The sequence below is a fragment of the Hirundo rustica genome, chromosome 17 (genome assembly GCF_015227805.2).
Source record: "Hirundo rustica isolate bHirRus1 chromosome 17, bHirRus1.pri.v3, whole genome shotgun sequence".
Classification (NCBI taxonomy): Eukaryota; Metazoa; Chordata; class Aves; order Passeriformes; family Hirundinidae; genus Hirundo; species Hirundo rustica.
In genome coordinates, this window is record NC_053466.1 from 1,702,571 (window position 1) to 1,729,649 (window position 27,079).

Below are 27,079 nucleotides of genomic sequence, written 5' to 3' on the forward strand. Positions count from 1 at the left end.
GACAAACCGCTGTAGAGCCTGAGGTCAAGAACACGGAGTATAAAATCAGCTTCCGCAGTCTCTCCTCATAAGAGATGCTCCAGACCCCAAATCATCTTTGTGGACCCTGTCCAGCAGCTCCTTATCTCTCCGGCACTCAGGAGCATGGCACAGCGCTGCGCACTGCGCGGCCTCTCTCGGGCGGAGCAGAGGCTCCGGCTCGGCTGTGGCCGCCCTGGCGGCGTTTCCCTCAGCGCGGCCTTTCCCGGGCGCGGCGATTTTCCCGTGCTCCCCTCAGGCGGCGGGCGCGGAGCCCCTCCCGAGCGGGCGGCGCCGCGGAGCGCGGCCGGCGGGCGGCGCAGCGGCGGGCGCGGCGGGGCGGCCATGGCGGCGGCGCGGCGGGTGCAGCTCCGGGGGCTGCTGCTGCTGCTCCTGCTGCTGCTGCTGCTCGGCGCGGCGGGGCCCGGCGCTCGGGCGGCGAGGAGCCGCGGGGCCGACCGCCAGAACAGCCTCCGCCGCGCCGCCAGCGGCCTCTACCAGGGCGTCAGCGGCCTCTTCGGTGAGGACAACGTGCGGGCCCTGCAGAAGGTGAGGCGCCAGTTGCTTGCTCGCTACACCACCACCACCCACCCCCCTCCCCGCCTTCTCTTTTCCGCTTCTTTCGCTTCTTTTCCCTCCGCCTCGATGATCCGAGGGTGAACGGGCGGCTCTCGGGCCGCAGCCCCGCGCCCCCATCGCCCCCCGGTGCGGGGCTCGGTGCTGGACCGGCCGTGGCCTCGTCCCGGTGCGAGGCGGAGGAACGGCCGGCGCTGCTTTGGGGAGAAAAGCGGGAGGCCGGGCTTGCAGCTAGCTGGGAGAAACAGCAGCCAAATGCTTAAATAAAGGTGGTTTTAGGTGGGGGAGACGGCCAGGGCCGCTCGCTGGCGGTGAGGAGCCCTCCGGAGCTGAAATCCGGTCTGTCTGCATCAGCAGAGCATCCTGTGCTTGTAGGGCCATCGGAACTTGCAGGAAAGCGGGCGTGCGGGAGCTGTACATTCCTCTGCTCACGCCTTCCTCAGGCAGTTGGAAGGAATAATAAATTTTGTTGGATTGACCTCTGAGTACACCTGAGACATTTGGATGTGATGCCGGGGACGTCTCTCGGTTGCTTGATAAAACTAAATCTTTGGTTTGATTTACCAGATGTTGGTAATAGTGTTTTCTCTAAACTTTGAAACAAGAGTAAAGCAAATAAAGCACATTTTTAAATCCTGCCAACGTATACGTTTACATGCCAAAATACCTACAACAACGATAATTGCAATGCATAAATTCATGATTCACAGAGTTGAAAAAAATCTCAGATGTACAATTTTTCCCATGTGGGCTCTTAAATAATCTGCAATTCTTGCTTAATGAATTATAATTCTACTCTTGACAAATAAGTCTCAAAGTGTTACTTTAGGAATTGAGGATTTTTTTTTAATTTTCGATTTTATTTCTCAGTTTTTCTCAAGGTTGACAGAGAGGTTTGTGAATGGGGTGGATGTATTAATGGACACATTCTGGAGAATATGGACTGATTTGTTAGATGTTCTTGGAATTGATGGTAAGTGTGATGCCTGCTCACCCTTGAACTGTCTCAGCCTGTAACAGTGTTTACAAGCAAATGGGAGAACAGTTACATTTTATCATGCTGCTTAAACATCCGTCAGTGGTGTCTCTCTGTGCTTCACTGGCTTTGATTTTCCCGTTAATATCTTCAAACAAGAAGACTGAACCCCACCATTCCATTTCTGTATGTGTATCTCCAGGATGTCTATAGAATGAATTACAAGTCACAGTTTGGTTCCTTGGTGTCATCATTAAATGGATTCACACAGCCAGGAGCAGTGCAGGAAAATCAATCAGGACCAGAGGAAGGAAAGATGCAGTTGAAAGCCTTTAGAATGTACCTTTTACAAAGCAAGATCTGTAGCCCCAGTATGAGTTTTGACCTCAGGCTCTACAGCGGTTTGTCTTTAAAGAGCCTTTAGCACCTTTCCTGGAAGGAATTCCGTTGAATCATTGGAGCTGAGCCAGTGATTTGAGGGAGATTCATCCAGAAACAGGTGAAGCAGCTTCAGCCCTTACTTTAGAAAACAGGGCTGTGACCCCAGTGCTGTGGGGGTTTGACCCTTTGGAGCTGTGCTGGTGTTTTTGCCCCGTGCCACCTTCGGCCCACGCTCATTACCATCCCGTACATTTTCCTTTGTTTTTCAGCCTCCAACCTGACTCATTATTTCAGCCCGGCGGCGATTGCCAACAACCCGACCCGCGCCCTCCTGCTGATCGGTGCCATTTTACTGGCCTATTGGTTTTTATCTCTCTTCCTTGGATTCTTCTTCTATCTCCTGCACATGCTGTTTGGCCGCTTCTTCTGGATCGCCAGGGTGGCCCTGTTCACCCTGTCCTGTGTGTACATCCTGCAGAAGTACGAGGGCGACCCGGAGCACGCCGTGCTGCCGCTCTGCTTCGTCGTGGCCGTCTACTTCATGACGGGGCCGGTTGGATTTTACTGGAGAAGAAACAGCAACAGCAGCCTGGAGGAGAAGATGGATCACCTGGATAGTCAGATCAGACTGCTGAACATCCGCCTTTCCAGGGTGATCGAGAACCTGGACAGGGGCAGCGAGCAATGAGCCGGCCCCTGCCGACCACTGTACACCAGCTCCGGAAAATTCCTAAGCACTGTCTCATCCGAAAGTTACAAAGCAACAAGACATCACATGGTAAAAAGTGTGCAGAGTTATAACTTTTCATCATGTCTGAGACTAATTTATCTAGGTTAAACACTCAGCCGTTAGACTTCTAGGAGAAAGAAAAAACATTTACAAAATTCAGCTGTATATTCAGAGTTTTATCCAGTACTAGAATTTTCTCAGTAGATAAAACGCTTACTTTTACAAGCATTTAAAAACATCTTTTGTAAAGTTTTTATAAAAGCAAAAATTGAGTAGTCTTTCAGATATTGAAATTGAGTTAAACATATGCAAATTTGACACTTTTAACAGTTAAAAAGAAAAAAAAAATCTCAAGCTACCAAGCACTTCCATTGAGAAGTAACTGCTGTGGGTCCATATTTTTTCTTCAGAGTTGTGAATGTTTTTGTGTTTTTGTTGGCTTATTTCATTGCCTTGAAGTTGCCTTTCATAGAGTATCAGATGAGGAATTTTCTGGTATCCAGGCCAAAAAATTCACACCATAGCTTTTAACAGGAGGTAGGGAATGAGGGAGAAGGAAGATCTGAAGTCCTTAAATGCCAGTCCAATGTGAGGAAGCGCACGTGTGGCATTTTATCATTGCATTTCATCCCGAGAACTTTAATTTAATAGTGTCTGGAAGGAAATCCGGTTTAACAAATTGGCACAGAAGGAAGATGTAGCGTGACAAATTGTAATTCTCATTCAATCTGCACAGTGAAGCATTTTCCAAGCTTAAGTGCATAGACTAAAACATGATTTTTAATCTCAGGACCCACGTACTTTCTCAGAAAAGGCAGCAGTTAAAACACGTGCAAATGTATTGTTGCTTAAAGCTTTCTCAGGACCAATAAGCGGCAATAAATTACCTTCAGGAAGATCTGGATTTTTTTTCTAAAATTATAATAGTTTTGTAGGAGCTTTTTGCTTGAAGTCTGTGTCCTCATTAGGTTTTTGGGAAAAGCGAGTCACCTTTAAGAGGAGGGCGTAGGAAACGGTTCTCTTTCAAAGCGGTGGAGCTTTGAAGCAATTTTATTTTGCAGGATTTCTGTATTTCATAGAGATAACGAGCTTGGTAGGATATCACTGGCTGTGCTGGTTTACTGAAACGCAGTGAAACAAAGGTAACCTCAGGGAAGGAAGTCTGGAATGTGGTTTCACCTGGAAACAGCAGCATCCAAGGACACAGATGTGTGGAGGGAGGGGAAGCATCTACCCCATAGTGATGAGCACAGTTCTGATCCCACGAGGGGTAGGATGGAGCACAGCTGAAGCATTCCATATTCCGTAGGGTCCAAACGAACAATTACATCAAAAAGCGCAACAAAAATTGGTCTGTGATGGGGCCTGGCTACAAAGCAAGGGAACGAGGAGGAGGAGGAAGAGGAGGTTCCCCGGGTGTGCCTGCCAGTGCCAGCTCTGGTGGGACGGGCTGGGGCAGCTGAGCACAGCTTGTTCTTCCACTGGGCAGAGCTTTTGTTGGATGTGATGCTTAACTGAATGTAACTGTGGGGCGAGTTTCTTTTTCTCTTCATGCTGAAGTTTAATGTTCTTCTTGAAATGTGTGTGTTACTTGCCTAACCTCTTTGGGTCTGTGTGTGACATTTCCATGGAGGTTATTTTTTAATCCATGTTAATGGCCTTGACTCCTGGTGATCACTTCGGTTCAACACGGTTGAAGTTCATATGCACTCGGCACGGTTGGAATGCATTTTAATTTTTTAATGTCACCTGTAAATCCCCCTGCACCCCATTTATTAACAAGTACATGGTTTAGAGTTGTTAAACAACTGGTTATCACAACTTAAAATCTTTCCTGTGAACACGGAGAGGGGCTATGGCAACAAATAGTCCACTTTGTCAAGCTGAAAATGTAAATTACAGTGAATTCCTTTTTCCAGCTCATTTTCCATAGTATTACAGAGTCTTCCCTGTAAACTCAGTTCTCCCTAGTGTTGAGCACAGAGGACTGGGCTAAAACACCAACCTGGAAATTAGGAATTGACTAGTAAAGCTTGTCAGGTCTTGATGAGTTTTGTCGAATTTGAGACCTGAGGACCAAAGTCTGCAAACCTTGCTCATGTCAGCGGCTCCATCGCCTTCTTAGGACATTGTGCATGGGTCAGTTTGCATAGATTTTATTTTGTGTAATCCATATTTAACATTGAAGTTAAAAATACCGAATCATTTATATATTAAGAGTTGTCTATGATAAAGATTTCTTTAAAAGTATTATATAAAAGTTAATTTGGATTATAGTTTCTCCCCGTCTCGCTCCAATAATTTATCTTAGTTTTGTAAAATCAGCCCTCCTATATTAATACTCTTAATTTCAATCACCCTGCTGCTTGAAAAATGGTATTTTTATATTTACCTGCATCCCGTGTATAGCAAAATATTACGTGAAAAGCAGTATATATAAAATTTGGTATTTTTAATCAGTATTTTTCCCAGCACTCAGTTTTCACATTAGTCAAATTCAGAAGTAATGATTTTTTTAAAGCACAATCTAATCTTCAGTACATATATATATATATATGTATATATAAAAATATATATATACTTTAAAAATGCTCTGTATTTTTAAACATGCACTGTAGTGAAAGCGCTTTTGGGGACATGAATGTGGTATTGTATTTAACCTCTTTCAACTTTTGTAAATACCTTTTACAAGTATTTTCCATACTGGGCCATCTAGTTTATCCATGGAGGTTTTTGCTGTTTTTTAGAAACCCATGCCAGTGGCTGCATCGCTTTTGTATCCCACAGAGCATCCCAGAGATGGGCAGGGCTCTTTGTCACCCGTGGACAAACCCAGCCTGGTAGGTGACACCTGCCCCAGATGGGGTGGCACTGGACAGCCCCAGCAGGTGACACCTGCCCCAGGCTGGGCTGGCACTGGACAGCTCCAGCAGGTGACACCTGCCCCAGGCTGGGCTGGCACTGGACAGCCCCAACAGGTGACACCTGCCCCAGATGGGGTGGCACTGGACAGCCCCAGCAGGTGACACCTGCCCCAGATGGGGTGGCACTGGACAGCTCCAGCAGGTGACACCTGCCCCAGGCTGGGCTGGCACTGGACAGCCCCAACAGGTGACACCTGCCCCAGATGGGGTGGCACTGGACAGCCCCAGCAGGTGACACCTGCCCCAGATGGGGTGGCACTGGACAGCTCCAGCAGGTGACACCTGCTCCAGGCTGGGCTGGCACTGGACAGCTCCAGCAGGTGACACCTGCTCCAGGCTGGGCTGGCACTGGACAGCCCCAGCAGGTAACACCTGCTCCAGGCTGGGCTGGCACTGGACAGCTCCAGCAGGTGACACCTGCTCCAGGCTGGGCTGGCACTGGACAGCCCCAGCAGGTAACACCTGCTCCAGGCTGGGCTGGCACTGGACAGCGCTCATCGCTCCTGCTTTGTGCTGTGATTTCATGGAGCTCGGCCACAGCCACGGCCCGCGGTGCCCTGCTGGGAGCTGCTGCTGGCACAGGTGACACGGGGACAGCCCCTCCAGGACAGATCCCACTCCTGGGCCTCCCTGCAGCCGCTGGAGGACCCACCACTGTGGCCCAGGTGCTGAGGATGGGCTTTGGCTGCCCGGGATCGGGAACTCCCCGTGGTTCCGAGGGTTTCCAGCCGCCTGCTTTGGGGCCCGGCCTTTGGAGCTGCTGCAGCGTTTTCCCCGTTTCGCGGAGCGGCTCCTCCGGACGCACACGCCTGTAGATAACCGATGTGTCCTGTGGAATGTGGCGCTTTCCCCGTGGTTTTGGGTGGCAGAGTGCAGTGTACAAACCTGGTGTAGCTCAGTGCTGTGCTTCTAGCGCGTCCTTCACTTCGTGATTCGCTTCTCAAGACTCGTTGCATCGTCGGTGTGGAGAATAGACCAGTATCAACCTTAGCTCTTCGGTGGTGTAGAAGTGTTTAAGTGTGGTTTGCCTCACATACTGATCTGTATTTGGCAGCTAATGGTGTTAAGTGACCATGAGTTCTCTTTATCTGGGTTGGGAAATAAAAGGTTTTATTGTATCCGCATGTATTTTAAACTTTTTGGATAATTCCATTGACCTGTGATGACAGCACATGTAAAAAACCGATCTTTTCCTTTTATTCAGAAGTTATATTTGCTGTGGTAACACTTGTTGTTGGCACTGATGGTAGTGATTTCACATCCTGTTTTGTACATCAGGTTTCACGATTACAGTGTTTAAGTTTGTACAATTGTTAATGTAAAAACTGATTTGGTCCGAAGAGATGCCGTGTGTTCACTTCTGATCCTAGACACATACGAGATCCTACTGGTAATACTGTTAAGTAGTTACAGCTGTACCAGACTTATTTTTTACAGAGCTTTACATGCCTTTATTTATTCCTTTATCGGACCATCCAAACCATGTACTCCGTAGTTCAGTATTTGTAGACGAGTTTCACAAATCAACTTAAAGGTATTGTGGCAAAGCTTCGAATAAATGTTTACTGAGACTTTGCACTGAGCCGCGAGTGCCTGGTGAGGCTGCGAGGGGTGGGATGGGATGGGATGGGATGGGGTGGGATGGAATGGGATGGGATGGGATGGGGTGGGGTGGGATGGAATGGGATGGGATGGGGTGGGGTGGGATGGGGTCGGGTGGGATGGGATGGGGTCGGGTGGGATGGGGTCGGGTGGGATGGAATGGGATGGGATGGAATGGGATGGGATGGGGTGGGATGGGATGGGGTGGGGTGGGATGGGGTCGGGTGGGATGGGATGGGGTCGGGTGGGATGGGGTCGGGTGGGATGGAATGGGATGGGATGGGGTCGGGTGGGATGGAATGGGATGGGATGGAATGGGATGGGATGGGGTGGGATGGGATGGGATCGGGGGTCCCGGTATGGGTTGGGTGCCGATCCCGCGGGGCCGCCCCGCCCCTTTCCCCGCCCATTTCCCCGCCCATTTCCCCCGCCCATTTCCCCGCCCCTTTCCCGCCCCCTTTCCCGCCCACCTCCTTCCCTTTCTATCCGCCCCTTTATTTTCCCCGCCTTTCTCGCGAGATCCCGCGTGCCCGGAAGCGGCGGCCGCGCGGCTCTCACGTGTGGCCGTGCCGGGCCGGGCCGGGCCGGGCCGTGTCCCCGCTCCGGTCCCCGCTCCCGTCCCCGCTCCCGTCCCCGCTCCGCCGCCATGGGCCGGGCGCGCCGCCGGCACAACTGGAAGGCGCGGCTGCCGCAGGGCCCCGCGCCGCCGCCCGCCGCAGAGCCGCTGGAGCTGCCGCTGGAGCTGGGAGGTGCGGCGGGACCCGGCGCGGCTCTTCCCGCGGGCCCTGTTCATTATCCAGAGCTAACATCGCATTGCTGTCGTGTCCTTGCTATATTTTTATTACGTTTCTGTCGGAAGCGTTGTTGTTATTTTTTAAGAATCCCCAGGGAGCCGGTGGGTTTGCCGTCCCTGGATGTGGCGCTCAGTGTCGTGGGTGGCATGAGTATACGTACAGTAAAATATATGGAAGGCAGAACATATAAAATTGGGTCATTTTAATCGGTGTTATCAGGTTGGACTCGCTGATCTCAGAGGGCTTTTCCAGCCGAATTGATTCCCTGGTTCTGTCATCTCGCCGGGTTTGCATTATCAGCTCTGGTACAGCAGTTGGACTCGTGGGTCCCTTCCACATTCAGTGCTTCCATTATTTATTAAAGCACCTGCTAAACATTTCTTATATCAAACGTTCGCTTTCTCAAATGTTACTTTAAAAAAATGACGTTTGTTTTTCTGTTTTTGTTATTCAGGATTTAGTAATGGTCTTTAGTATTTTTAGGTTTTTAGTATTAAAATTCACTGGTGCCCGGGTGAAGCAGGAGGCTGGGGAGTCACCCCAGGGCCCGCCGTGTCCTGACCCTGGGGAATTGAGTAAAAAGTCAAAAATTGCATAATGTTGTTACATAAATCATGGAAAACCACCCTGAGGGCTATAGAAAGCTCAGGGTTATCGAATCCCCCGTTTTGAGGTCTTTTGCCCTTGCTGATGTTGCAGGATTTTTTCCTTTTTTTTTTTGGCTGGGCATGAGAGTTGTGTTTGTTTGAAGCAGCTAAATCTGGCCTGGTGCTTGATAAGCCTGCTAAGCAGTGTGCTGAAAATAATCCACCTGGCACGAGTGAATAATCAAACCCTTGCCTTCAGATGGAGCAACGCTGAAGGGAATTGATGAAAGCAATGCCCTGGTGCTGCCAGCAAAAAAAGCAAAGAAGAAAAAAGTCTCGCATGTTGTGCAACAGCAGAAGAAACCCCTGAGCAAGAAACAGAAGAGAAACCTGCAGAAAGTTTTGGAGCAGAAGGAGAAGAAGAAACAGGTACGTTGCTGTTTCTGACAACAGCAGCTTTGTGTTCTCTCCAAATGATGGTTTGGTCGTGGTGTGTGGGGAAGGTGGGTGATGGCGAGGAGCTGGTGTGAGCTGCCAGGGGCTGTCCCAGCTGTGAGCTCTCAGGTGAGGGCTCTGAGCTGTGAGCTCTCAGGGGTGCTGAGGGTGATGCTACAGCAGCATCAGCCCCCCTTTGCTGGGCGCTGTGGCAAGGGTGCACCACCCACGGGTGCAGCTCCAGCGGGGATGGCGTTCCCTGCGCTCTCAGTGGATCGAGTGTTGCCGGAACACGTGGTTTCTGGGGCCAGGTTCCTGTTCTGGCCCAGTGTTCAACAGTTGTGCAGCACACCAGCAGCAGTCAGTGAGTTACTGCATTTTAAAAGCACTCTGTGGAGAGGGGCTGTGAGCAGCTGTGCCTGCAAACCTCCGTGCGCCCCCAACACTGGCCTGGCAGTGCTCCTGAAATTCTTCTTGTGTGTTTTCAGTGTGGAAATAAGAGCTTTTCTGTCTCTGTAAAACCTTCCCAGGCAAAATCCCTGGTCCTGTTAGTGTCTGAATAATGGCTTTCACAGAGGAACTCTGGTTTTGGAGTTGGTTTTAAACTGTTGCTGCCTGACCTGCCAGTGCCATGTCCCACCTGAGGGATTTGAGGGGATGCTCCCATTGCTCCAGGCCTCATTCCAGTGGTTTAGTTCGAACCTATTTTCTTTGCTGCTGTTTTTAGGGTGCAGCTGAGCTGCTCATTGCAGTGATGTCAAGTCCCCATTTCTATTTTTGCTCCGGTACAGAGCTGAAATCTTCACCAGGGAGGGCTGACCGTGGAGCAGCAGGAAGGTTTTACAACTGCACAGCAGGATTTGCCAGAGCACGGAGCACACCTCGGAATGCTCAAGTGCAAATCCTGAAATGAAATTATTTCCTGCTTCAAGCAAGCACTGACTTTTGGTTGTCTTCCCCAAACAGCGAGCTGAGTTGCTGAGCAAGCTGAATGAGGTCCAGGCTTCTGAGGCAGAAATGAAACTCCTGTACACTACTTCCAAACTGGGGATTGGGGAGCGCATCTACCAGATTAAAAGGTGAAGTGATTTTTGGGCAGAGCCCTTGCAACTGATCACTGTATTTGAACCGCAACCTTCTGAGCTTTCCCTTGATTTTTTTTTTTTCTTCTTGGTGCAAACAGGTTCTTCAGAATGGATGGAGTTAAAAAATTTGCTATTTTTATCTGATAATGTGATAGTTATTTTCTTGAATGAGAGGATGTTAGCTAAAAGAACTTGGTCTTTCATATGGGATGAGGAGGGTGACACAGTCTGCAGGCTTTTGGCAGTGATGCTAAACTACAAAATTGGTGGATAAACATTTACTTGTTTTCTTGTACTGGAAGACATCTACTGATGTTGCCCAGAGTTGGTAGATTCGTCAAGAGATGGATTTATAGATTAAACTATAACGATGGCTTCAGAAGAAATTAATAAACCTCAGGATAGAAAATGCTTAGATACCGATCCATCAATCAGGTCAGCCAAGGCTTTACCTGGCAGAGTGCTGAAAATCTCCAGGAGTGGAGATCCTGGCTTTTGGGAAAGTCGTGTCTGGTTTGAGGTGCCAAAACACAGCTGACATGTAGATGTTTTGTTTCCAGGGTGACTCAGGAGCCCAAGGCTGATGTCCCTGAAAAGATCAGGAGCGTCGGTGGTGCAAACAAGAGAAGGCACAGCTCAGGTTCAGAATCAGAGCCTGAGGAAGAGCCCAGCAGCTCTGAGGAGGAGAAGGAGGAGCAGAAACAAGACCCTGAGAAGTCCTCAGCCAGTGCTGTGAATGCTGCTGGGAAGGCAGAGGGAGGAGTGGGGAAGGCAGGGGCTGAGCAGCCTCCAGCTGGTCCCCGTGCCCCAGGGCCCCAGGCAGCCCCCAGCAGGGCACCCTGCAAGCCTGCAGTGTTTGTCCCTGTGGACAGGACTCCTCAGATTCAGGTGAGGCTCTGCACGGTGCTTATCCAAGGGGCTGGAGGGGATGGTGTGTCCCAGCAGCTGGGTGCTCTCAGGGTCCTTGTTCTGGCAGCTGGGGCAGTTCCAGGTCTGAGCTCTAAATCTGGTCCAGCAGCAGGAAAACTCAGTGTGTTTTAGGGTGGAAGCATTTGCCTTTAGTTTTACATACAGAATCTATTAACAGTCCTTTATTGCCGCTTGCTGGAAAATCATCTGCAGTCCCTTTCAACTCTCCCTTGTTTTGTAATTTTGCTGGATGGTTTTGTCCCATTTGTTGTAGGTTGGGCATCATGTAGAAACAGGAAATGTTCTGCAGGAGTCTTAGCAGATGAGACAGTTGTGAAATGAGTTTTCTCTTGAAGTGCTATATTAAGAAACTCAAGGGACCCTGAAGTTTCACAAATTAAAGTGCAGGGCTTGTCCTCTGCTTTCTGGGAAGCTGCTGGTATTAACTGGTTTGGAGCTTTCTGAGTCACAGGCTTGCAGAGTTCCTTTCTGTGGGTTTTGTGCTCTGAGGGATGTAACAGTTTTCAATCCCGAGGAAAACAAAAAAGGAGTGAGGAGCAAGGCAACTAAAATACATGTTTTACTCTGTTTAGGAAGCAAGACTAAAGCTTCCAATCCTTGCTGAAGAGCAAGTGGTGATGGAAGCCATTAACGAGAACCCTGTTGTGATCATTTGTGGAGAGACAGGAAGTGGCAAAACCACACAAGTGCCTCAGTTCCTCTACGAGGCTGGATATGCCAGGTAGGAATTGGATTCTATATACAGCAAATGGAATTGCAGAGACAGCATTTTGGGAGAAACTCTGCTGTAATCCACACATCTTCAGATCAGTACAGAACAGAAGGGAATCCCAAAGCTTCCTGTCCGAGTTTTTATTCCAGCTATAACCAAGAGTGAGGCTGTGTGACTGATGCCACCCAGTCTAGAGCCATTAGTGAGAAGTCCTGTTGTCACTTTTGGGGCTGCTCCTCTGTTCAGCTGACACAGCCCATCCTTTTGTCTCCCTCACGCCGTTAGCTCCGGCGGCACCATCGGGATCACGGAGCCTCGGCGCGTGGCTGCGGTGTCCATGTCCCAGAGGGTCGCCAAGGAGATGAACCTGTCCCACAGGTGAGCTTTAAAAACACCTCGGGACCTCGCTGGAAGGTGGCACTGAGATGCTCTGTGTGAGTTGTCAGAAAAACCCTTCTTCTGACCCACAGACGGGGCTCCTGAGAGGTGTTTAAAGACTTCTATCCCATTTTCAGTCTCGTGAGGAGGGTGGAACAGCTCACACGTTACAATTCACACCACCACAATCAGAAGCCAAACTATTTCCTAATTACAATCCATTATAAGCATTTTTTTGGCCTGTCAGCTTTTGCCACACCATGCTGCTAATGCTTCTAAACCAATGATTTATTAAAATACCCCACATGGGTCCTGCTACAACACATCTTTCCCAGTTCTGTTTCTCCAGAATATCCAGTCTGTTTGCCAGGCCATCATTTGAAACTCGTTTCCAGTTCCATTTCTCTCCCAGCAATGTCTGTGCTGTCCCACGGCCTTTCTCAGTCAGCACCTTTATCTCAGGGTTTGCACACGGGTGCACGAGGCTGTGGGAGCTTCTGCCAGGCTTTGGGAATTCCCTGCAAACCCATTTCCCCCAGTGAGTGACACAGACGTTGTGCTTCTCCCCCTGCTTTTTCCCTGGCTGCCCTGGTGTTTCCCCACAGGGTGGTTTCCTATCAGATCCGATATGAAGGGAACGTCACAGATGAAACACAGATCAAGTTCATGACGGATGGTGTGCTGCTCAAAGAGATTCAGAAGGTAAGTTGCTGTCCTCAGTGTTATAAAAAGGGATTTTTTTGTATAGCTGGGAAGAGAGGCCGGTGTGGATTTGCTGCCAGTCTTTCGAATCAGAATCCCTTTTCAGCACCAGAGATTTTTTCATCTCTGCCCTTGCTATTCCTGCCCAAGTCCCTAAACATTAGATTATCTTGCTGGGTAAAAGGAGAGCAAGAAGGGAGTTGGGAACCAGGCTGCTCGGTGTGGGGTGAGTGCCTTCAGCTGTGTGAGAAGCCCAGCCCTGCGTGGGGTCAGTGCTTGCCTAGCTCTGGGATGTCCTGACCCGCATCCTTGGCTGAGGCCTCCTGTGGTGAAACCCTCCTCTCTCCTCAGGACTTTCTGCTTTCCAAGTACAACGTCATCATCATTGACGAGGCCCACGAGAGGAGCGTGTACACGGATATCCTGATAGGCCTCCTGTCTCGCATCGTGCCCCTCCGGCAGAAGGTGAGAGGGGCAGGGCTCCTGCTCCGGGCGGGCAGGGCACGCGTGGAGAGGCTCTGCCACAGGGGACTCCCTGTTCTGGGAGCCCTGGGGGCTGAGAAGTTCAGCTTTCTGTGCTGAAAGGGGCCAACGCTCAGGCAAGAGCCGCATTTGACTTGAGGCCGTGGAACAGGCTCCCGAAATTGAGTGATGGCGCTGGGGTTGTGGGTGTGCGGTTTGGATGGTGTTGTGTCATCTCACGGGGTGAAAAACTTAGATTTAGGGTTTGAGTGTACAGTAATATCTGTGGGGCAAGATGGAGGATTTAGGGTGTTGTCTAAATCCTTCTTCATCATCTTCTTGGTTTTGAGTGTTTTTTTTCTAATTAGGTGAAAAAGGTCCGCATTGCAGGCCTTAAATGGTCATTATTGGCTCAAAACCATAAATACAGGTGTCACCTCATTATTGGGTAATGAGCACTTAAATAACCTTGAAAAGAGTGGAGGCATCAACTTTTCCTCATTTCTTTAATTTGATAGTTAGAGCTCACAACTCATGAGGCTGTACTATAGATAAGGATTTAATAAACGCTGGGTCCGAACACGAAACTTTTTGTGTAGTATAAAATGATTAAATTATCTTATTAAATATACTCCAGTGTATTAATCCCAGCTCTAACACGGAGAGGAAAAGAGGATAAAAACCTCACGCCTGTGCTGTGGAATCCCATGGAAATCTGGCAGGAATCACGCTCAGTTTAACGTATTTGTCCTTCTGTTGAGGAGGCACAGAGCCTACACCTGGGGGCAGATAATACACGTCAGTCCCAAGAGGTGACTTTTCAGGCAGAGCGCAGTTGCTTTGAGGCTTGCAGTGCCACAGGACGCGTGCAGATAACTGGGTACAGCGGTCTGGGGGACAGCAGGGTGTTACTGCTGCGCTGGCTGAGGCTGCCAGCAGCAGTGTGCGGGTGTTTGGGACACAGGGTGACAGATTTGTGTCCCTGCAGAAGGGGCTGCCCCTCAAGCTGATCATCATGTCGGCGACTCTGCGGGTGGAGGATTTCACTGACAACGCCAGGCTGTTCTCTGTTAAACCTCCTGTCGTTCAGGTACTCTCCCCCTCCCTGGCAGCTGAAATGCAGCCTTTAGAAAACCAGTTACAAAACAGGGCCGCTCTGATCTTTCCAGCTGGTGCTGGAATCTTTCAGATAGCCGTTTAAAAACAGGCATTTTGTTTAGGCTATTGTTTCTCCTGGGACTCGGTGTTTTTCTTTGCACTTTTATCAGGAAACCGCCCTGGCAGAATCTGATTATCTTGAGAAACTCTTAAGTTATGGTTCAGGAGAACTAGAAATCCTCAATCTGAGTTGATGATGTGAAAGGCAGAAAAGCTTTGGTTTCTAGCATGGTTTTATGGTGTTCAGAGCAGGCAGCTCCAGTAATTTCTGTGGGCTTGGTGTTTTGTAGGGTAGCAAACCCAGGAAGTGAACAGAAATCCAGGGTGAGCTTTTTCTCACTGTCCCATGAACACTGTGATGATTGTGTGCAGTTATGACAGCAAACCAATCCTTAATTTCTCTCCAGGTGGATGCAAGGCAATTCCCTGTAACTGTTCATTTTAACAAGAAAACCCCCCTGGATGACTACAGTGGGGAGTGCTTCAGGAAGGTGTGTAAAATCCATCGGATGCTGCCTGCAGGTAAGAGAACTTCACTGCTGAGGACCTCTCAAACTCCTCGTGCTGAACATGTCCAAAGTTTTTGTGGGGTCCTTCCCTTCCCTTCCTTCCCTTCTTTTTTTTTGTTGTTCTTTCTCTTGCAGGTGGGATTTTGGTGTTTTTAACAGGCCAGGTAGAAGTTCACTCTCTCTGTAGAAGGTTGAGGAAAGCATTCCCATACCAAAAGAAGAGCACTGCAGGTAATGCCGTGGAAACTTAAACTACAAATTAATCCCGCTGAGAAATGGGCTTGCTTTGCTTTAAAAATGTGAACTTTTATTTCAAAACCACAGAAAACAAGGTTTGGGGAAAGGGCTCGTTGTGGGTGGTTGTCATGACTGATGTTAAATTTTGTGCTGGTTGGAGTTTGGGAGAAGGTTCCTTCCAGTTCCCCTCTGCCTTCAGTGTGACAGTTTGCTTCTTCCACACTGCATCCCCAGAAAGGTGGGAGTGGGACCAGACTCCTCCTTTTCCAGGAGGGAAGCGTGCTCAGCTAACAGCTGCTCCACTGGCTGTTCTTGTAGGGGGAGAGGATGACAAAGAGGACTCGGTGGAAGAAATCAGGAAATTTAAGAAGTCGAGGAAGCGGAGGAAAGTTCTGGTAATGTGTGATGGGTAGAATTCCTCCAAGAGACAGGAGGTTCCTCCCTGCAGACAGCACCCCTGTGCAGCTGTGCCTCTCACCAGCTCCTCCAGACTTGCCTGAAGCCCTGTAGGCCCCACGTGTCCCCCCAGGAGCTCCAGCAGTGCTGCTCACACTGCTGCAGGGCGCTGACACTCCGGATGGTATGGGCAGGAGGTTGATTTAGATCGAGTACTGACCACTGAAACTTGCATGGAAGGAGCTCCAGACTTGCTGGCACCAGGGCTGCTCCTCATCTCACCATTTGTTAGCCAAAATTTGGACTGGTGCCTCTGCTACCAAGGCTGGTGTTTGGCTTGTGCTGATGCACTTTGCTAGCAGAAGATCCTGGTGTTGCAGACACTGATCCCTCTGTCGCCCCTGCAGCCAGTGCTCAGCCTTGCTTTCAAAGCAGTGCAAAGTGCTGCTTGTGTCCCCCTCTTAACGTGGTGTTTTCATCTTCCCTCTCCTCAGACACTCCCCAAAATCGATCTGAACAATTACTCTGTGGTACCAGTGGATGAAGGAGATGAAGACAGAGACATTGACAGTGATGATGATGCTGCCGCAGGCTCTGATCTTGACCTGGATTTGGGAGATGGAGACTCAGGAGAAGGTTTGGCACGCATGAAGGAGAGAATCCCTGTCTCGTGTCACCTGTGACAGGAGTGGCAGGAGTTGGTTGTGCTGTGCCGAGCTGCTGTGGCACCAGAGCAGCCCCGTGTCGTGGGAAAGCTCTTCAGGTCTTCCAGTACCAATTACTGGCACCAATTTGTACCAATTACTTTCCTGGTTTTAATGAAGTGGTGTTTGTGCAGATGTTGTAGGGGCTGAGCCTGGAAGTTGGACTGAACACTGTTGGTTTGTTTCCCCACAGATGAGAAATCCGATTTGTCCCTGCCCCTGTATGTGCTCCCGCTCTATTCCTTGCTGGCACCAGAGAAACAGGCAAAGGTAAAGGATTTATTGTCACCTTGAGCAGAAGGTCTTACAGATAGGAGTGATCATTGCCTGAAATCACAAGTGAGCTGAAATTCCCATCATGAATTGCCCAGTGGGCAGGTTGGGATGGGCTTGGGGCAGGCCTGGCTTGGGCGGTGATGTCCCTAATGTGTCACCTCAGCAGGGTGGGAGAGGTGATCATCCACAGCCCTGCGGGACCCCAAAATCCATCCTGGCCTTGGGCACACCGAGATGCTGCTGCCAGAGGCAGCTTGAACACATTCCTGTGTTCCCTCCTGCCTGAACACGACTCAGAGCTGGTCTGTGCTCCCCCTGGAGCCCCTGTGGTCATTCCTGAGCTGGACAAAGAGCTGGAGACATGGGGTTACATCTCTCTCGACTCCTGGGCTCCCCGTGCAGTGCCGTGTGTGCTGCCATCCCTTTGCAGCCCATCCAGGATGACTGCCTGCCCCTTTTTTGCCCCCGTCCCACTCCCACCTGTCCCCTGCAGGTGTTCAGGGCTCCTCCTCCCGGCACCAGGCTCTGCGTGGTGGCCACCAACGTGGCCGAGACGTCCCTCACCATCCCGGGCATCAAGTACGTGGTGGACTGCGGGCGGGCCAAGCGCCGTTTCTACGACAGGATCACGGGGGTCTCGTCCTTCAGGGTCACCTGGATCTCGCAGGCCTCGGCCGACCAGCGCGCGGGCCGAGCCGGCCGCACCGAGCCCGGCCACTGCTACAGGTCAGCGGGGACAAAGAGCCCAGGGCCGGCTCGCTGCGGGTTTGGCACCATCCCACCCCCCCTGCCCCTGCTGCTGCTGCCCAGGATGGTTTGGGGTGGTTGCTGTGGCGGTTCTGGCTTCTTTTTCTGTCGGGGTTGGGATTAATAACGCGGGAGGTGAGGTTTGGATTTAGGTGTTTATTGATTGAGGTGTCAGGAGCAGTGGGCTCTGCAGGAACAAGGTGCAGAATGGAGCACCTCTCTGTCTCTGTGAGGTCTTTTCAAGGGCAATCTGTCCAGCTGTGAAATGACACCTGAATTATTTTTACTTTAGACCCAATAACCGACCACCCGAAATCCTCAGTGCAGACTTTATTAACCAGTTACAGAAGACCACCCAAACCCATGAGGAAGAAGGCGGAAAAAGAAAAACTAACTTCCACCCTAAAGTCTCCCTCTTGCCCCATATTTATTACTATATACCAAAATCTTAAACTTCAATTTTTCACCCTGTGGGATCACACAATTCTATTCAAAGTACACACCCACAGCCTCAGTGCTATCACTCACCTTCAAAAGCCTGTTCCACGGCCTCGGTGCCTGCTGAGGGTCCCTTCAGCACAGAAAAGCCCCAAATCCTCAGTTTCCAGAATTCAGCAGTCTGCCCTGCGTTCCAGTGGGAGAGGTGAAGCCTAAATGTGAACTGTCACTGGTGATGTTGGTTTGAGTTTGGCTTCTCAGGGGCCTTGCTGAAAGCTCTTATTTTCATGGCCGGGTTAAATTTCACCATGGCCAGATGAGATTTCACCATGGCCAGATGGATTTAACTCCAGGCTGAGTTAACTTGTGAATAACGTGAATGCCCCAACCTGTAAATAATGATATGATTACGTAAACACTACCCACAGCTGCTGCCTTTTCCTTTTTTTTTTTTTAATCCCTAATGCTAATTTTTCTTGCATGTCTTTTGAGTTAAGATTTCTTTTGAGAATCTAAATAACGCTTCTGCTCCTCTAGGTTATACTCTTCAGCGGTTTTCATGGACTTTGAGAAATTTTCTGCTCCAGAAATAACAAGGCGACCAGTAGAAGACTTAATTCTGCAAATGAAGTCATTAAATATAGAAAAGGTGAGTTGGAAAGGGCTTGGCACTGCAGCACCCATTAAAGAGGTTGCCCTTAGGAGCCAGAAACAAACAGAAATATATTTTATTGTCGTTGCTTGGAGCTGTGCCTTGTGGTAGAAATTAAGACCCTGAGAATCCACTTTGGTTCTGCACATTGCAGAAGCTGCTCTGAATTTCACCAGGCCTTAGCAGACAGGTTTGTTCCAGTACTAAATGCTTTTCTATATTCTTAGAGGTTAAAAAAAACCCTGTCTGAACAGGGTCTGTGTTTTGGAGATACTGGAGCACTTTCAGAAAGCACAACACTTCAATTTAGACCTTCAAGCGGGCTGCCCTAGGCGGTGCCTGCACTCAGTGGCAGCTGAGGGTGATTCTGGTGTTCCTGTTCCCTCATGTTTTTGTTCCAAGCATTTCCTGCCATTATGTGTCCTTTCCTTTCGCTCCTGGCAAACGTCCTCGATGTTTTCCTTTGGAACACGTAACCAGAGGGGAGGATTTCCCTCCCTCCCTCCCTCCCACAGCTCCTCGCTGCCTTCAGACTCTTTTCCAGTGGGGGCCGTGTCAGCGATGGACTGAGGGGTTTTTCTCTTGTTTTCAGGTCATCAACTTCCCCTTCCCAACTCCACCTCCCACAGAAGCCCTGGCAGCAGCTGAGGAGTTGCTGATAGCCCTGGGTGCCCTGAAGGAGCCCCCCATGACAGGAAGGTACTGCCTGTGGGCTCTGCTGTGCTCCCCTTCCACCTCAGCCCCCACACCCAGGGGTGTCCCTGGGCACAGAAAGCGGCATCAGCTGTTTCTTCACCTGGGATCTCGCTGGCCCTGGGTGTGTTTGGGCAGGGCAATGCTGTGCTGGCAGCCCCATGCAGGGCTGTGTGAGGAAGAGGAGCATTTCCCCCCAGCCTTTGGGACCAGCCCGTAACAAAACCCGAGAAAACACCTCAGATCAGTTGGGCTGCCAGAACCAGGAGCACGAACTTGTTCTAATTCAAAGTCACTTCATTACATGAGCTCTCCTTCCCCTCTCCCAGGCTGAAGCAGCAGCTGGCAGCGAAGCTGAGCTGCCCCATCAGTGCCCTGGGCAGGGTGATGGCCACTTTTCCCGTGGCGCCCCGCTATGCCAAGATGCTGGCGCTGAGCAGGCAGCACGAGTGCCTGCCCTACACCATCACCATCGTGTCTGCCATGACCGTCAGGGAGCTGTTTGAGGAGCTGGACAGGTGGGTGGCTCAGGGGCTGTGTCCCTGTCACAGCTGTGCCCCTCTGCCTGCAGGCACGGCGCTCACAGGCGCTGTCCCGTGCTTTCAGGCCAGCGGGGAGCGAGGAGGAGGCAGCCCAGCTGAAGGGGAGGAGAGCCAGGTTTTTACAGATGCAGAAGGTCTGGGCTGGGCAGGGGCCGATGCAGAAGCTGGGGGACCTGATGGTGATGTTAGGTACAGAGCCTGCTTCCCTGTGCCGTTCCCTTCGTCCTGCTGTCACCCCGAGCCCCCGGCCTGGCACGGCCAAGGGCTCCCCTGTGCTGCGGGGCTGAGCCCAGCGGTGTTCTCCAGGCCGCTCTCTGGGCAGCCTCCACTTTGCCAGTGCCCAGAGCAAACTGTGAAATGCACACCTTGCCTGGGACAGTGCAGTTTAATCAGGAGAACTGAGCAGCTCCTGTCTGTGCCCTCCCAGGAGCAGTGGGGGCCTGTGAATACGCCGGGTGCACCCAAAGGTTCTGCAAAGAGAACGGGCTCCGCTACAAAGCCATGCTGGAAATCCGGCGCTTGAGAGGGCAGCTGACCACAGCAGGTGAGCGGGGCCGGGGAGGAACTGCTGTGTTTCTCCCCTTTCTGGGGATGGCACACCCCCAGAGCCGATTGTTGTCCTGTCGAGTCTCCTCTCACGTCGTTTTCCCTGCAGTGAACTCGGTGTGCGCGGATGCCGGGCTCTACGTTGACCCGAAGATGAAGCCCCCCACAGAAGCTCAGGTGACCTACCTGAGGCAGATTGTGCTGGCAGGGCTGGGGGATCACGTTGCCCGAAGGGTTCAGGCAGAGGAGCTGCTGGATGACAAGTGGAAGAACGCCTACAAGGTGAGCAGCTTGGCTGGGCTCAGTTCCTCCTCCCCTGCGTGGCAGAAAGATGCTCCTGTGCAGAGCCCTGGATTCTGGCTGGGTGCAGCACTGAGGGTCCTCTGCTGGCTTCCTGCAGCTTCTGTCTGGTGGAATTTAAGTTTGCAGTGTTGCCATTTCCTGGTGCTCACGTAGGAAACGTTATAAAAGAGCTGAGAAGTGCCATTAGTTCATTTTGTAAAGTGCTTGGTGTCTCCAGAGAAGGTGAAGCAGAAAATGATGGGGTTGTTAAAAACCTCCATCACTTAAGGAGAGCTTGCAAATGCTCATCTGAGAGAGACTGAAATGAGATGCAGTGAAGAAATTGAATTGTCAGTAACTGGTCTTAACTCTGCTTCCATCTTTGTGCCTCTTGCCAGACTGCACTCCTGGAGGACCCAGTGTTCATCCACCCGAGCTCAGTCCTCTTCAAAGAGCTCCCAGAGTTTGTGGTGTATCAAGAAATTGTTGAGACTACAAAGCTGTACATGAAAGGTGGGTGCTGGGGGCCAGCTCGTGCTGCAGCCCTGGTGAGGAGCTCAAATGTCTTGGCTGTGTTTCCCCTCTGTGCTTGCTGGTGCTCTCCTTACTGAGTGGTTGTGACTCCTGGGATTTGGATCTTCCTGGGTCTGGATCAGGAGCTAAATTGGCCTTTTTTTAAATTTATCTGGCAGGATTGGCTGGAGCAAAGCTCAGCTTCTGAAATGTCTGCTTTGCCCCAGCCCTGCCAACCACAGCTGCCTGCTGCTGATCTCTGAACAGACTTTTTACAACATAAAAAGCCTGGCTTGGACAATGAGGGACAAATAAATCTGTGGAGCTGAGATCCTGACCGTGCCCTGTGCCCGTGGGGCTGCGAAGCTGCATCCAGCTGTGAATTTTCCCTCCTCAGGTGTGTCTGCAGTGGAACCCGAGTGGATCCCTGCCCTGCTGCCCCCGTACTGCCACTTCGGGAAGCCTCTGGAAGAGCCTCCTCCCTCCTACTGCCCTGGCACGGGCCGAGTTCGCTGTCACAGACCCAGTGTCTTCTGTGAGTGTCCCTCAGGGGTTCTGTCTGCTCTGGGGCTCCTGTGGTGCTGCTTTGGGGAAGGTCGAGCTCTGCTTGGGCTGTCCAGAGAGCTCAGCAGTGGTTTGCAGCATTTAGATATTGGTGTTTCCCGTTGAAATGAGCGCTCTGTGGTGCCCACTGTGAGGGCTGGGTGGGGCTGGCAGTGCCCTCCCCGCTCCTCTTGGCTCCTGTGTTGTCCCAGCTCCCTGGAAGTGTGCCCTCCTCGGGGAGCACAGGGGACACCTGGGCTGGCCTTTCTTTCCAGACCGTGTGGGCTGGCAGCTGCCCGCTGTGGAAGTGGATTACCCCGCAGGAATTGAGCGCTACAAACACTTTGCCAGGTTCCTGCTGGAAGGAAAGGTGAGTGTGCTCCAGCTGCAGCATTCCCCTGATGTTATCAGTAAGTTTTTTAGCCCAATTTTTGGAGGAGGTGAGCATGAAGGCTTCATTTTGTTTTGTGTCTTCCTGTCCCTCATCACTTGCTGTGGATGGAAGAGTTTGTTGTTGTTGATGAGGTGGGGAAGGTATCTTTAAAAAAAAAAGCTTGAAAAATCAGTATTTTGGTGAAAGACACCTACAAATTCAAGTCAAAGTAAAAAAAGCTAATAGCCCATGTGTTTGTCCACCCTGAGACAGAAGAATTGTCCAAGTCAGGACAAAACTTATGGACACATGGAGAGGAGGAAGGTGGTGAATATGACATGGAAATCTGTAGTAGCACATTGATGGTTGTTACTGTATAACAGTTAATTTACCTTATTCATTAACAAATCTTCCAGGTCATTAAAAAGCTGAGTTCTTACAGACAGTGCCTGCTGTCCAGCCCCCTCATCATGCTGAAGACATGGTCCAAGTAAGTTGTTCAAAACAAACTTCAGGTCGTTGTCTCCAGCATACACTTTTCCCTTTTAAGTTCAGAAAATGTAGTGCTGAGGAGGGGGTTGGAGATTGTGATCTTGGCTGTAGCTGCAAGGCGAGGAAAATGAATTTTGAGTTTTCTCAGCAAGAACAGTTGTGTCCTAGGAGAGTTGGTGGTGGTGAGGGCAGTGCAGGACATGCAGCCTGCTGGGCTCTGGTGGCCACTGCTGGGCTCTGGTGGCCACTGCTGGGCTCTGGTGGCCACTGAGCTCTGCTGCTGGCCCCTGTGAGCAGTGACAGGTGAGCACGGCTGCCCTCCGTGCTTTGCTTTGCAATTTGGCTGCTCACTCTGCCCTTACTTCTTTTCAAAAGCATCTTTCCAACAGCCACTGGGGGTTTTTGATGACATAGGCCTGTGAGCCTCCAAAAGGCTGTGGGCTGTCACTCCCTTTCTCTCCCCTTGTTCTCTCATTTACCGAAATGAACTTTCTCAGTCTGCTCTGACTTTTCCTGGAGTTGATAAGCACAAGGTTAGTTAGAAGTGACAGATGTTATCTGAGGGTCCTACAGTGACCGAGGGTTTTCCTGTTTCAGTCAGTTCAGAGCTCAGCCTGGCCCCTGGGGACTCCTTTTTGCTTTACCTTGAGCTCTGCAGCTGCAGAGGAGACACAAGAGCAACCTACTTCTACTTTTAACCACAAGAAGTTGTGTGTGGTGGGGGAAGAAACTGCTTGTAGTGAATTTTCTTCAGCCATTTCTGTATGCAGAGGTTGTGTGTTTGTACGTCTGTATTTGGCCTTTTCAAAAGATGTGGAGTTCCTAAAGGTGAGCTGAATGCTCTGCTCTGCTAAGCTGTGCTAATGAGCGTTGTTTTATTGCACCATTTCATTGATGCAGGCTTCAGCCCAGGACAGAAGCCCTCCTGCAGGCTCTAGTTAAAGAAAATTGTGATAATCGTGATGCTTTGCTGGCTGCGTGGAAGAAAAATCCTAAATGTAAGTGTTCTGCTTGCCTAATTATCAGTCATCAGTGGAGTACCTCGAGCACTACTGAATTATCATTTCAAAAACTGGACTATTTCACGTGTTAAGCTCCAAGTATTTCCTATTTTCTTACCAGAAGCAGTAACGCCCTGTGTTTGGGTCTTGTAAAAAAAAAGACAGAAAGCATTTCAGAAAGCAACATTTATTTATATTACAAGACTTTTTTCTACAGTTGTAACCACAGTTAAAATATATTAAACTGTGGTGGCACTGTCCACGGATATATTGTGGTTTTTTTTTTTTTTTTGCCTGGTAAAATGGTTTTTCTTCAATATTGGGTGGCAGATGCTGAGAATTCCCTCACAGGAGCAGCAGCAACGTGCTGCAGTGATGGCTCACAGAAATCCCTGTGGATGCTGTCTCCTGTGCATGGGAACATCCACGCTCCAGCGCCACCCCTGCGGTGGGATCTGGTCCTGGCTCGGGGTGGGGTGATCCTACGGGGGGTTTTTGCAGGCACACTCTGTAACTGCTCCTGTTCCCTGCAGATCTGCTCGCAGCCTATCGCCAGTGGCTCCCCGAGGCCATGCACGCGGAGCTCGCCCTGAAGTGGCCGCCGATAGCCCTCTGACCCTCGCTGTTGATGGATTCCTTTTCTCCAAGATGTTTTGAGAGGTTTCCAAGGCTTTCCTTGGAAATCTCAAGCAGATGGACTCAGATTTACCTTCTGTGAGCAAACCAGGCGTTGTCCTGATTCCCCACGAGTCCTGCCAGCTGTTTGGCTGCTATTTTATAATATTAATGATTGGATAATTTTATCCACTGTATTTTACGGATTTTTTTTTTTCTTTTTTTAACCTGAAGTTTCTCTTTGGACTATATTAGTCATATGAATTTAATAAATATGGGAAGTTCTTGGTCTGGATGGGAGAAATGTTTGCTGTGTGGGGTGCTGCAGTGAGCAGAGGATCAGAGCTGTGCGGGCACATCCTCATGGGTGTCAGCACATCCAGATGCAGACAGAACCTGAGCAGCAGCTCAGGAAGCACAAAAATGAGGAAACTCATGGGTTTAGATGGGAATGGTTTAATTAGTGAAGAGAAGAAGCTTGAGCTTACCTTCCCCTGGTCCTTCTGAGTCCTGGTACACCCAGTGCTCACACTGTGCTAATGGGCTGCTGCCTGTGACACTGCTGCAGGAGAAAAGTCTGGACAGGGACCCTTCTGTCCCCGTGTTCTGCAGGAAACTGGTGCAGCCCAACTGCTGCATGTGTGTCCATAATTCCCACTGCTCCCTCCACTCCCACATGCATCAGGGGCGAGGCCAGGACAGGAGTAAGCATTAAAAGTATCTAAAACTGCAGGAACAGTGCCTTTAGCTTTGGAGCCAGAAGGAAAGCAGCCTCTTGCGCTCAGTGTTTTCAGTCAAATGCTGCAGCACCACTGGGTTTGGGATGACCCCAGGCAGCAGAGGGCTGGGGGCTCTTGGGAGGGCTCCTTTGTTTAGCAGGAATTGGAGCACAAATCTGCAAATGCTGCTGAGGGGAGGGAAGAAAAAACAACAGGCAGCTACCGAGTGCATTGGGAATTGTCGGCTCCTCGCAGAAATGGGGCAGGAAAAAGCAAAAACCACCAGCTTTGGTTGGGAGAGGGCAAAAAGTGGAGATGCCGGGGATTGAACCCGGGGCCTCATACATGCAAAGCATGCGCTCTACCACTGAGCTACATCCCCTTGCGAAAATCGCCATCGTGCACAGTTTATACAACCATAGAAGGAGCCGGCGATGACACCGCTGTGACAGCGTGGTTACCCCGTGTCCCCCGTGCTCCGCGGTGACACCTCAGTGACAATGCGGTCTCCCCGTGTTTCCCGTGCTCTGCGGTGACACCTCAGTGACAGCGCAGTCTCCCCGTGTCCCCTGTGCCCCGCGCTGGCCCCGGCGGCGGCAGCGCCCGCGGGAGCGGAGAGGGACAGCGGCAGCTCCGCCTCGGCGGGGCCGTACCCTCATAGAGCATGGCACAAAACCTCTCCCTGTGCTTATCCTCGTTAGTATAGTGGTGAGTATCCCCGCCTGTCACGCGGGAGACCGGGGTTCGATTCCCCGACGGGGAGGTACTGTAACTTTTGTCCCGGCAGGACATTTTTTTGTGCCGGGTTTGTCTGTGACGCTGCCGTGGAACCCCCGCCGCAGGCGCGGGGCAAAGCCGGCAGAGCCGCCTTTTGTGCCGGCGAGCGGAGCGTGCGGCTCACCCCGCCGCTGCTGCTGTATCTCGGCGTTCGCTGCGATCCCGGGGGTGGAAATGGCTGCGGGAATCCCTGCACACCGCAGAGCCGGGCGGAGAGACCCGCACAGGACAGCGGCACCGGCCGGGCAGGGGGGCGCGGGGCGGGGTCGTATCCACGGCCAGTGACGGCGCTCTCGCCCGCCGAAATAGCTCAGTTGGGAGAGCGTTAGACTGAAGATCTAAAGGTCCCTGGTTCGATCCCGGGTTTCGGCAGAAGGTTTTCTTTTTTTTTTTCTTTTTTTTAGATTTTATTTTTTCTTTACCGTAAAGACGGTTTCTTTTACCGCCGAGACTGGGCTGCCGCCCCTGCGCCCGCCGGCTGAGCCGGTGCCAACGCAGGCGCTCCCGCATGTGGGACTTTTGTGTCAGGAGCCGCTTCCCGAAGAACGGCGGCGATGGAGCGGGTCCCGCGCCCTCCGCTCGGCCATGGGCTGGCCGGCCGAGAACACCTCCCGCGCCGTCCTCGTTAGTATAGTGGTGAGTATCCCCGCCTGTCACGCGGGAGACCGGGGTTCGATTCCCCGACGGGGAGGTTGCCTATCTTTTTCTTTCGTCCTTTAATTTTTTTTTTTCCTTTCTGCACGGATTTCTCTGATTTCCGCCGGAGCAAAAGCATTCCGTTTTCCGTGTGCGGAGCAGCGCTTTCCCGTCCCTCAGAGGGCTGCCTGGGGATGGCAGCAGGCCCCGCACCCAGCAGCGCACACAGCGCAGCCGGGCCAGGCGGGGCTCGGTGCGGCCCCGGCCGCCCCTCTCTGCACCGGGGCCGGCCTGGCGCGGACCTGACCGGTGGGCAGGAAATACAAAACGGGCAGGGGGATGTAGCTCAGCGGTAGAGCGCATGCTTTGCATGTATGAGGTCCCGGGTTCAATCCCCGGCATCTCCACGGGAGAGTACTGCTCTTTTTTACCCACTTTTTTGGTAGTGGTTTAGCCAGTTAGTCAGCTCATCCCTGTGCGGCCAAAATGGGCTCACAGCAGCACTGCCCAGCGGCATAAAGTGAGTGATTTTTCCATCTGGTTCTCCTCATGCTTGTGTGAACACACACGGATTTGGTGTCCCATCTGTGCACCAAGGGACACAGGAGGCACAAACAGAAGGACAAAGCACCAAACCCCGAAATGCAGGGGGACAGTGGCCACTCATCCCAGCCTGACGCTGCCACACCCCAGAGCCTGGCAGAGCTGGCAGCGTGCAGCCACAGAGCTCAGGAGCTCTGCTCCACATTCCCAGCGCCAGAGGGGAAGGAGAGGAGCCAGGACAGTGCAGCTGGCTGCGATGCTGCAGGAGCTTCTCCCTGGCTCTGCAGTGCCCACTCTCCTCCGCTGCCAGCCCCGTGAGCAGCTTGGGAAGAGCTCTCAGGGAAAAAACTGCCCTGCTTTGATCTCCCGGGGCTGGCTGGGGAAACTGTGGGGCT

General features: G+C 51.3%; 2 protein-coding genes and 5 non-coding genes across 9 annotated transcripts; 6 read left to right on the forward strand and 1 right to left on the reverse strand.

Moving 5' to 3' along the window:
- Positions 1-351: 351 nt before the first annotated feature.
- Positions 352-7,181, forward strand: BRI3BP (BRI3 binding protein). 3 transcript variants are annotated; one of them, XR_009208390.1, is made up of 4 exons: positions 354-567; positions 1,465-1,567; positions 2,221-5,703; positions 5,793-7,181. XR_009208390.1 is itself a non-coding variant. In XM_040080965.2 (3 exons), the coding sequence occupies exons 1-3, from the start codon at positions 364-366 to the stop codon at positions 2,637-2,639; spliced, it is 726 nt and encodes a 241-aa protein (XP_039936899.1). In that variant the 5' UTR covers positions 352-363; the 3' UTR covers positions 2,640-7,181. The 3 variants fall into 3 exon arrangements, 1 of the variants encoding a protein (XP_039936899.1); XR_009208391.1 differs by having other exon boundaries at positions 2,221-5,569; positions 5,660-7,181; XM_040080965.2 differs by having other exon boundaries at positions 352-567; positions 2,221-7,181.
- A 672-nt stretch (positions 7,182-7,853) lies between these two features.
- DHX37 (DEAH-box helicase 37) lies at positions 7,854-24,304 on the forward strand. The gene is made up of 27 exons (XM_040081193.2): positions 7,854-7,956; positions 8,848-9,017; positions 9,990-10,102; positions 10,669-10,996; positions 11,611-11,759; positions 12,036-12,128; positions 12,734-12,830; positions 13,182-13,295; positions 14,281-14,382; positions 14,858-14,972; positions 15,095-15,190; positions 15,515-15,591; positions 16,087-16,228; positions 16,490-16,566; positions 17,066-17,298; positions 18,295-18,406; positions 19,002-19,108; positions 19,432-19,620; positions 19,709-19,833; positions 20,072-20,188; positions 20,300-20,472; positions 20,871-20,985; positions 21,383-21,520; positions 21,804-21,898; positions 22,318-22,391; positions 23,294-23,391; positions 23,928-24,304. Exons 1-27 carry the CDS (start codon positions 7,854-7,856, stop codon positions 24,008-24,010), a joined length of 3,435 nt encoding a protein of 1,144 aa, XP_039937127.1. The 3' UTR covers positions 24,011-24,304.
- A 734-nt stretch (positions 24,305-25,038) lies between these two features.
- Positions 25,039-25,110, reverse strand: TRNAA-UGC (transfer RNA alanine (anticodon UGC)). The gene has a single exon. It is a non-coding gene; the product is annotated as a tRNA-Ala (tRNA).
- A 309-nt stretch (positions 25,111-25,419) lies between these two features.
- TRNAD-GUC (transfer RNA aspartic acid (anticodon GUC)) lies at positions 25,420-25,491 on the forward strand. The gene has a single exon. It is a non-coding gene; the product is annotated as a tRNA-Asp (tRNA).
- A 313-nt stretch (positions 25,492-25,804) lies between these two features.
- Positions 25,805-25,877, forward strand: TRNAF-GAA (transfer RNA phenylalanine (anticodon GAA)). The gene has a single exon. It is a non-coding gene; the product is annotated as a tRNA-Phe (tRNA).
- A 247-nt stretch (positions 25,878-26,124) lies between these two features.
- TRNAD-GUC (transfer RNA aspartic acid (anticodon GUC)) lies at positions 26,125-26,196 on the forward strand. The gene has a single exon. It is a non-coding gene; the product is annotated as a tRNA-Asp (tRNA).
- Positions 26,197-26,476: 280 nt separating this feature from the next.
- TRNAA-UGC (transfer RNA alanine (anticodon UGC)) lies at positions 26,477-26,548 on the forward strand. The gene has a single exon. It is a non-coding gene; the product is annotated as a tRNA-Ala (tRNA).
- Positions 26,549-27,079: the final 531 nt, after the last annotated feature.